This window comes from Amblyomma maculatum, chromosome 7 (genome assembly GCF_055883805.1).
Source record: "Amblyomma maculatum isolate TAMU_Amacu chromosome 7, ASM5588380v1, whole genome shotgun sequence".
NCBI lineage: Eukaryota > Metazoa > Arthropoda > Arachnida > Ixodida > Ixodidae > Amblyomma > Amblyomma maculatum.
Window position 1 is genome coordinate 123,412,342 of NC_139350.1, and position 10,740 is coordinate 123,423,081.

Here is a 10,740-nt window from a genome sequence, read left to right on the forward strand (position 1 = left end):
GCAGTTGCTGTCATGCTCATTTTTCCCCCCTATGTCTTAATTATTGTTTAAGATTGGTGAACTATACCATCATTCTATTTATGGAATTTTCGTTTCTACAATACTAACATTATGTCATTTTTCTGCTTTTAAGTCACCAATCTTCCAATCGTTTTTTTTTTATTTGCTAGCTTCCACCGCAGGTTCATTCACCCCGCCACTGGTATCTCTAAATTTACCCTAGAGCTTCAGGAAGAGTGACTGCGCTTGCATCGACTTTCGGATGGATACCATTACATTCGAGTATAATATGGTTATTGTTTCTGTGGATTTACCACATACTGCACAAGTGTCGTTTTCATGGTTAAATTTCTTTTTGCAGCTGCGTGTTCTAAGGCACCCTAATCTAGCTTCAAAAAGTAGGGCATTGCCTCTTGAGTTATTAAAGAAATCTTCCTTTCTTACCCGCCTTTTCCAATGTCGGTATAGTTCCACACACCGTTTCTTTTTCATAGAATTTATCTAATTTTTCTGTATTTTTCACCTGTTGCTTAACGCTCTTTATTTCTTCGTCCTTGTGACCAGCATGCACTTACTGGTGAGTTTCCTAGTTTTTTTTCCTCCGTTTTGAGTCAACGCTTTTTACGTATAGGTATTTAAATAATTTAGCTGCCCATCTGTTACTGTCCAATTTCCTCAGGCTTTCCTCATATAAAATTTTACTCTGAGCTTCCCGTACTTCGAAAGATGCCCAGCCCATATCTTCCTGTACCGCCTCATCTGTACGTGGTTTTGCCGTGGGCAACCAGTGCTAATCGTCCGACGGCTCACTGATTTATTTCTAATGTCGACTGTACCTCTGATTTTAGACACAAAACCGCATTTCCGAAAGCACGCCTGGGCACTATACTTCCTTTCCAAATACCCCTCAAAACCTGATACCTGTTGTATTCCCACAATGCCTTATGCTTCATTATCCCGGCATTTCTTCGCCCTTTTGCCTTAAGTGATTGCTCATGCTTTTCAATGTATGCCAATCCTTTGTTTACCCATGAACCGAAATATTTATAGTCTGCCACTCTGGGTATTTCAAGGCCTTGTACTTTAAGAACCTGATCAGTTAAGCCGTTGAAAATCATCAAAACCGACTCAACTGCGCTAAAACTGAAGCCTAGAGCGTCCCCTTCCTCCCCGCAATACTTAACTAGAGTTTGCAATTCTTCCTGGCTATCTGCAACAGCACAATATCATCGGCATACATTAAACCGGAGAGGCGCTGCCCTACCGCCTTTCCACCTAATCTATATGACAGGTTAAAACCTAGGTTACTGTCTTGTATCCTGCGTTATATTTATCACATAAAGCATGAACAGCAGCGGTGATAGAGGACAACCTTGTCTTAATCCTTTGCATACCATGACAGCTTTTGTATTTCTTATCCCTTCCCATGTAATTTCTACTTTGTTATCCTGGTATATTTTCTGAAAGAAATCTGTTATCTCGTGAACGATACCTTCTTATTTTAATATGTTCCACAGGAGTTCCCTGTTTACGTTGTCGTACGCCCCGTTTATATCCAGGAAGGCCAAATACAAAGGTCTAGTTTCCACTTCAGATATTTCGATGCATTGGGTAAGCACGAACAGGCTATCAGCTAAGCGCCTACTTTTTCTAAAGCTGCTCTGAAGTTCTCCTAGTATGTTCTTACTTTCTATACCCATGCTTGCATCTTTAATTTCACCGCCTGCATGGCCAACCTGTATATAACAAATGTTATGGTAATCGGCCTGTAGGATTTTATATGCATCCTATCTCATTTTTCTTTATAAATCAAATTCATTTTACTCTGCCACCAGCTGTCCGGAATTTGCTTATTCGTTATGACAGTTTCCAAAGCTTTTAACAGCGTTTCCTTACTTCTTGGGCCAAGTTCAGTAATCAGCTTGATCGCATTCGATCTATTCCTGTCGATGTGCTTTTAGAAATATTTGTTTCTGCCTTTTCCAGTTTCGACTGGTCAGTTCTAAGCTGCTTTGTATTCTGCTATCTTGAATTGCTTCCTGATTTTCAGAGATTACCCTATCGCCACTACTTTTAAACAATTTCCCTCGTTATCTTGAATCCGGTCCTGCTTTTTTTTTTATTATTTTTTACCTAGCCAGCTTATATCGTTCCAGAATGTGCAAAGCGACGGCCACGCCACTGGTGGCGGAGTTGATAAGTGAATCCGGGTACGGAGCCGACCGCGTCGTCTGCTAAAGCTGTGTATTTCTGCGCAGTCATCGCGTCATGATTTCGTTTTCCTACGCCGTTTGCATCATTGCAGAAACAGCATCCGCTGCCGGTGCGCTGTTGCACATACTACGGGGTATCTCCAGCAATAGTTTTTCCTTGGGTAAATGTTCGAAAGCTATAAAAAAAACGCGCTGGAGATTGCATTCACTCGTCACATGCTCGACAAGCAATACGACCGAAAGCGTATTGTTCAAGTTCACTTCGCGTTAACAAGTCGCTTGTAATTCCCGACTTACATTTCCACGTGAAAGGGCTTGAAAAGCGGCGCGTCATTGGCAATTTTCTGACAATCGCTACCATTCGCTACCATTCGCTTTTAGGTACAGGAAATAAAATATGTTGGTTACTGCGCAAACCTATAACAGTTCATTTATTTAGTGGAGCGCTGAATATTTTTGTGACGCTTAATATTTTAAGTCATTTCATAGCCTGTGTGTGCGTGTAAATAAGATGAGCTTCAGGTACGAGATTTATTAATTAAACACGGTGCTCCAAGCACGTGGTACATGCATTTATTACCTATAAGCTGTGCTTTGTTGGTTGTTTGGTTTATGGGGTTCAGCGTCGCAAAGCGACTCAAGCTATCAGAGACGCCGCAGTGGTGTGCTCCGGAAATTTCGACCACCTGGTTTTTTTAACATGACGCCGCAGTAGAGTGTTGCAAAAATTTCGACCACCTCGGGTTCTTTAATATGCACTGACATCGCAGAGCTCATGGATGTCTTGCTTTTTTCCTCCATCGAAAAGCGGCCGCCGAGATAAGGATTCGATCCCGCATCCTTGGGCACAGTAGTCGAGCGCCCTAACCACTGCACCCGCAAAGTTTCCTATTCGCCAAATTTTGATTCTGTAATTTCGTGAGAAGGGCAGACATCCGAGAATAAGATCTTACTCGGCGACCAAAATTGTTGTTGTTGTTGCAGGTTTGGTTCAAAAACAGGAGAGCTAAGCAACGCAAGACCCAAAAGCAACTGGGTATAACCAACCCACTCAACGCGACCGAAGCCGATGCCGAAGTTTGCAAGGAAGACAAAGGAGGAAAATGCGGTGAGTGAAGTTAGGGGCTCTATTCAGCGCTCCAGTGCATCGCGAGATTTCTCCTTCACCACTGGTCTTGGAAAAACAGGCTTAATAGCTATTTAAAGGAAAATATACCTAAAGCGCCGCATGCAGGATATAGCTGCGTGATTTCTGGACAGTCAAAACAATGGGTCGGCGTAAAAAGGTTGGTTTTCACGTCATCAAAAGGTTACTAGCTCAGTACATAACATCTTTCTGTCCGCACAGCAAAATGCCTTCATTTTCTGAAAGTGTACATAATTTAAAATATTGTGAGCCTTCCGTGGATGTTCTTTAATTTGTACATGCCATGATCTTCCTCTTTCATTCCATAAGTTGTGGATGGTGCCCGCGGTAATAACTCAGTCAGTACTTAAAACAGCGATTGAAACGCCACGGCATAATAATGCTCAATGTCCGGAGCCTCGTCAGGCAGAATTTTTTGCCTTTAGCTCCCCAACTCCAGGATTTTTCACAATCCGAAAAAATACAAAATGAGAATGGTTAAACTCTGCTGAACCGAATGTGGAGCAAAAGCATTAGGTGCGGGTTACCGAGCGTTCTCTTCCTCCTCATTCTCCTCCTCTTTTTTCTGCTCCTCCTTCTCCTCATTCTCTTCCTCCTCCTTCTTTATTTTCTTCTTCTATGGTGCCACGACGACGGCTTGAAAACCTAGCGCAGTGTAGCTTTCGCTACAAAATTCCAATTCCACTTTCAATTCAACGCAGCCAGCCATGCAGCCTGCATGTAAAGAAATAAATCAATAAATAGATAATTAAATAGAAGGGAATGGGGGCGAATGCGTCGAAATTGTGAAAAGCTTTGTCCAAATTCATCCTTCGGCTGACGGCTATATAAAAGACCAGGCCTGCACACAAGATGATTTCTTATTTTAGTGGTTATTCCTTTTTAATCACGTCCCTAAAATAAACACTGTGCGCGAATAGCTGGACCCATAGTCATAAGTTATACCTTTTTCTACGCAGGCAGCGTCGAGTCGTCAGAGTGCCTAGAAGAGTCTGAAATTACCGGAGACAGATCTCCGGATGCTTCGAACGAGGCCTACAGCCACCACCGGCAAATTCACCGAATTCAAGGTACGCACACTGGCGCAACACTATAGCAAGAAAGGGATGCAGCCAGTTCCTCGCCGACCGATAACCACAGAAAAGGACCGTTGTTCTTGGCCTTGACCGACAGGCCCAAGTTTCTCGTGAGATTAATCATTAATTGTTCACCGTGAATCGATCCATCAAACAAATCCCTGTATACTGAGCTGTCAGTTCCCACAGACAAGATGGCATGGCATGGTCCGCGCTTCCTCACTTTGAATTGAACGTGAGAGCAAGGCTATGTAGTATGTACCGGTTTTCAGCTGAAAACACCGAAAAACGTGTATAAAAGGATGAAATTGTTTAAAACTGAAACTTTCTGTGTGTGCGTGTGTGTGTGTTTGCGCGTGCGCATGCGTGTGTGCGAGAGTGTGTGAGTGTGTGTGGGCGGCCTAGGCAGTAAAAATTATCAGGAGCCCTCCACTGTGGCACTCCACAGAACCCGATGCACTTGGGCTCATTAAACCCTATAACCTAAATCATTAACTGAAGTTCTCTGCATAACCTCACTCTTCATTTTTTGCAGCCTCTTCCTCTGCATTCGTCAGTGCAAGGCCACCCATCTCAGTGATGGACTATCCGCTCTGCCGGACATGGCGAACGCCGGCTCCAGTACTCGGCGACGGACGAGTGTCGGAATCGTTAATAACAGGCCTTGGCGGCAACGGCCACACTACGCTTTGCTCTCCGGCCGCACGAGACACTGCAGCCGATTTTTCGACGATGCCTTCCAGCGTCTCGGAGGTCGCTGGACAGACCGTGTTGTGCTGTCCAAGTGATCCAGTTCAGCAGCGCTGGACCGGACTTTCCCCGCCGACTGTGCTTGCAGGCACTGTGCGAGCTCACCACAGCGCATGCGCTTTCTCGTCGAGGTTGGTTCAGTGGTCGGAGCACTCGGCCAGAAGTAGGGCATACCGTCAGCCGACTTGAAGTTGGCCCCTGCATAATACGACATACTCGTGTGTTGTTCGGAGTCATTAAAGCCTCATAAACTATATGCGAGTTGAATAGAATTAATAACAAACAAACCAGTGTATGCATTCACGTTTCCAGTTGCCACTGTTTCCTGCGAGTAATAAGACATTAATTATACGGCTTGCTTAGCAGCGATTACGCTCAACCGAGGTTATCGGCCTTAGCCGCGGTTAAGCGAATCGCAGTTCGTGGTTGTTACACATCTCGCCGCCGTTCTTTTTTGCTTCAACCACTGCCTCTTTGGTGACCAAACTGAAAACGTGGCGTGGTGATCGGATGAATGACGTTGCATTTGAAAATATCTCAATTATAACGAAATTTGCGCAGTACCGTCCGACGGGGCGTCAACCGCGCGCTCAAGCACCGTCCGATGGCAGCCCTTCCTCCGCCGCTTCCAGGGTTTTCAGTGTCATTTCTTTGTCAGAAACGTAGAGCACAGGGAGTCGGCTTCTGAGCCGTGTAGTGGCGTTGATTTAGCAACAGTGGAGGTCATTCCGATTGGAGAGAGTAGGACAAAAAATTTTCTTACTGTCTAGAGGTTCGGAACACTGCAAATGCATTACATGCCGCACAAAAAGGCTCAGAATCAGACCTCCTGGTCTCTACAATTTTGACAAAGACTATACATCGCTCTGACCAGCAGCACAACTACGCAGCATTCAACGATACATGTTGACTGTATAGTAATGCTGTTCAGCCTCTTGTGCGGTAGATAGGATGATTATGCTTCCACGTATACGCTTACGGGTCTTGACCCTCGCCCATTCACCCATTCCTGCTAAGGCCTTTCGATCTCAGCGTCACTTAAAATTCAGACCGTGAATGAGTCTTCTATCGCAGGGTTTCATGCGTATGATATTTCCTGTACATGCTGTTGCTAGATGGTGCTCATCACCCATCTCGACTTGCCTATATCGCCATATGGCTATGTGGCTAGGGAGCTGTCGGTTGCTGAGGTGGCTGGGGCACGTGATCGCAGGGCTGTCTGCACGTCACAGCCATTGTTATTGCTTTGGTGCAGATGATTGCACTCTGTATCCTCTTATTCTTTTCAACCTTCTATTCGCAAGGAATGCAGTGGCCCTTTCGGCGTTAATCTAAGGGGCTAAGCGCTCAATCATTTTCTCAGTCTTTCTTTTCGGGCCAACCCGCGCGCACCCTTGCCCCTTCCCCCAACACACACCCCCACACAACCCCCTACCCCCCCCCCCCCCACACACACACACGCAGACGCCCCCCCACACACACACTCTCTTTTTCCTCTCGATTACTGAGCCGGAGGGTACAGGCGATGGCTCGACGACCGCGTTTCGATCCAGGCGCAGGGCGGAAAACAATAAAAAATTGTCTTCCAAGGCTTTAAAATTTTAAAACCGATGGGCTGAAAACAAAAAAGAAATATATGAGCAGGTACAAGTTCTCTGCCGCAGCGGACACAATATGCTGCAAAACTTCGCTAATTATGCAGTTAATAATAATTTATTTTAACTATTTACCTTTTTACCCATCAGAGTTTGCCTTCACCACGTCGGTAGCCACTACAATGTTACATGACAACGTGTTACATGCCAAGATTCTTAGCAACATGGAATGTATGGGCATTCCCTTGCAGGTCATAAAAGCAGTACATAATCTGCTTAAGTACAGGACGTTTTCTTTCCGTATAAACGGAAAACAAATTGGCAATTACACCTCGAACAGAGACGTGCCACAAGGGTCAGCGTTAGCCCCTTTATTATTTAATATCGCACTGATCCCATTGGCGTGGAAATTAGCTAAAATACCAGAAGTGCGGTTCATGATATACGCAGATGATGCCACGATTTGGTCTGTTCATAAACAACTTGAGAGACAATCGGTATGTGCAAGAGGCTTTAAATACCATAGATGAGTACGTCCAAGATGCAGGTCTGGAATTATCACCTCAAAAGTCCAGTTACATTCATATTGCCAACAAGAATGGAAGAAAACAATTGGGAACGCAAAGAGTCACCCTAAAGATTGGAAATCAGGCATTGGAAAAGGTGGACGAGTTGAGAGTTCTTGGCCTAGAAATTCACAAATCCGGCAAAGGAACACAATGGCTTCATAAGGCGAAAAATGTAGCTTCGACTTCCTTAAACTTGATAAAACGCATTTCGTCTAGGGGAGGAGGAGGTTGAGCACACATGGCAAGACGTCTTTGTCTTCTACAATCGGTGTTACAGCCGAGGATACTATACCAGGCCCAATTCTAAAGACTCACGAGGCAGCAGTGGGCGAAATTGGAAACAATAAATAGAAACGCAATGCGCACTATCGCAGCTCTACCAAAACTTAGCCCTATTCCTATTCTCCAAGAGTTTGCACAGATAAATACGTTAACAGAATTAATTGAACAACGAGAGGCAACAAGGGATATGAAGCGAAAGTACGTTATGCCCATAGCATCCTTGTACAACGAAGTGGCAGTTCAAACACCACCAATGGCTGACCCCCCTCCGTGGGAATTCACGACTATTACGACAAACAAGACCACTCAGCTTCGTCGCAAAGAAAAGCTGGCATCTCGACCTCTGGTTGATGCACTTCCAGGTACCTGCATTGCATATACGGACGCATCAATTATAGAAAATGGCGGTAGAACCGCAGCTACTAGTCCAACACACAGCGAACTAAAAGTACATAAAGAATGTGCTTCAGAATACCCGGACCCGCTTGTGATGAAACTCTATGCAATCCGCGATGCTATGGAGGCCATAAATAAAATAGATTCCATAACAGAAGCCCACATCTATACAGACTCCTTAGCCGCCATAAAACAACTGAAGAAAGTGACGAAGACGCTATGTGTTACCCAGGAAATTCACGCACTCAATAAAAAAACAAAGATAAGCATCCAGATACATTGGACACAAGACGATGCTGAGAACGCTGAGCAGAGAAAAGTTGACCACCTCACACACGAAGTTCCAAATACTAATGCGCCTCCCACCAGGCTGCCTTTCGATGCCCGCTCCGCTGTTCCCATCTTAGCATCCTCTTTAAGGAAACGTACACGTGCCCTCAATCCCCCGTGTACATTCCCACTCCCTCGTAACTTAACGAGATTGGAGGAGGTTTCCCTTAGAAGGATAAGAGCTGGGGCAGCCCTTACCCCGTCGGTAAAATGCCGATGGGAATCGCAAGCAGATATCGGACCAACCACATGCCCGAAGTGTTCCACACCAGCTGCAGAAGTGGATGTTCGCCACCTGCTATGGACTTGTGCAGGGACAAGGGCATCAAGGACACAGATTCTGCGCGAAGTGGGACTAACCACAACAAGCGAAGAGGACTTTTCTAAATGGCTCACCGACAACGCTAAGAGTGGGAGCCTGCTCCGGTTCCTCAAGGAAAACCATTTACATGAGTTTCTATAATATGCCTTATGGCAAGCTTGCGTACAAAAAAAAAAAAAAAAAAAGAAAACTATCAGAGTTAGGCGGCATGTCGCAATCGGGTGTTCGGAGCCGTGAAAAGGATGATGCCTTATCAGCTTTTGAAACAAACAAAAACTTGTTTTCTAATATCCTGCGGAGCGACGAAATCAGATGCATTTTTCCGTACTTATCCGAAAATGAGCACAAGAAGCTAAAGATCCGAGACTATGTTGATGAAAAAAAAACGCCTTCGACGTCGAAGACTTGTGTGGCCCACCCCTTCCAAGTTGTCTACACTGGAGCCTGTAAACAACCAATGCTTCTTGAGGCTTTGGAAGGAGTGAGAAAAGGTTTGTTTTTGCAAAGCTATCAAATTTTTTGCGGGGAGTCCAGAATGGCTTCCTGGCTCTCCCTCCAGCATTTTTAGGGCGCTCTTCACGCGTGGGAACAGAAAACGATTGCACGGGAAGAATTGAGGTGAGTAATGCGGATGTGGAAGTAGAGTTATGCACTGCTTATCGAGGAATATGCGGCACTCAGGGCTGTGTGTGGCTGTGCAGTACTGTACAGAAGACTCAGTTATCGTTTAACTCATGAAATTATCACTGCACTCATTGATATCAATTGTACAAATAAAAAGTAAGCAATCCCATGTTCTTTCCTTAACTTCGCTGACTTTTGGCTTTTTATAAGTAATAAAAGAAGACACGGTGCAGGTTAAAAATAAACTAAATGATGTATTTTTTCCAAATCATGTCGCAAATATGCATAAAAAGTACTTGAAAGATGTACAGCGTATACTTATTGCTCTCATAATGACCGCTTCCTGCCGCTGTTTCTATTCTCATCGTTGAGGACCGCCTAACGCACTGGCTACTATCGCTACAGCCGAGTTATTGCTGTCTGTGAGCCCGACGTGTTCCTGTGAAGAGTTTTAATCTCACGGCAGCCGCCTGCACGTCGTCCGCTTTTGTGTCCTCACGGTCATCCCAGCCACGGGACAAAGCCACCAGGTTACGGCTCCCCATTTGAAATGAACTGCATAGCCACATGAGGTAATTTGTTCAAATCATTACCTTCAGCGTGAGAAGTCAAACTGGAAGAGTTTGCCTGCAGAGATCCCATCTGTAGTGATGTCGGCACACCGGCACTGAGAGAATTCCTCCCCATCCGCTCTCCCCGTGGACCGGGTCCCGGTAAACGCGCTCGCACCCCATACACAACAGCCGCGTTGCTCTGGAGACAGAGCCCTGGGAGTATGGGAATACATACATCGCTCCCAGGTGTTGCACGCATCTACTGCTTCCAAAAAACAACACAAGCTTCTCGGAAGAATAATATTTATGGAGGTTTTATCAATCGGCCTTAGTTGAAGTCTACGCCTGTCTTGTGTTTATCGTTTTACCCTCGGTTTTTGCGCTCTGCAATCACGTAATCTTTAGCAAGATTGCGAATAGTATGACCTTATAGGATAGCAATTTACACTCCAGTCCAGGAGTGTCCAGACTTCCCCTATATTCACTATAGCATCTGTTGTAGCGAGTTTGAGCATAGGGGGACCCTATCAGTTAGTAGAATTGGGTAATAGCAGGCCACAAATGCGCATGCGCAAAATGCTACGACGAAAGAGCTAAGGGTTGCTTTTAATTCTGGGAACGTGCACTCGCGCCCCGCTAATTTCTTATCATCCTAACAGATATGGTCCCCCTACTCTCAACCTCGCTGCTGTTGATGCTGTAGTAAATACAGTAGGAGTCTGAACGCTCCTGGACTGGATTGTAAATTGCCAGATCTGGCGCGCAAGAATATCCCTTTATCAAGTATTTTTACATATTGATAATACAGCTATTGTAATCTCAACTCCAGTTACTCCTCTTCCGTGTTTGTTCATAATTCATGATTGTTCAACCTTCGAAACT

General features: G+C 45.1%; 1 protein-coding gene across 1 annotated transcript in view; it reads left to right on the top strand.

Moving 5' to 3' along the window:
- LOC146184617 (uncharacterized) overlaps positions 1-6,445 on the top strand; it is a 24,199-nt gene extending 17,754 nt beyond the window's left edge. Inside the window, exons 3-6 of the mRNA XM_084608591.1 lie at positions 3,198-3,321; positions 4,320-4,430; positions 4,972-5,317; positions 6,442-6,445. Coding sequence (XP_084464717.1) covers positions 3,198-3,321; positions 4,320-4,430; positions 4,972-5,317; positions 6,442-6,445 — 585 coding nt within the window. The remainder of the gene's footprint in view (positions 1-3,197; positions 3,322-4,319; positions 4,431-4,971; positions 5,318-6,441) is intronic.
- Positions 6,446-10,740: the final 4,295 nt, after the last annotated feature.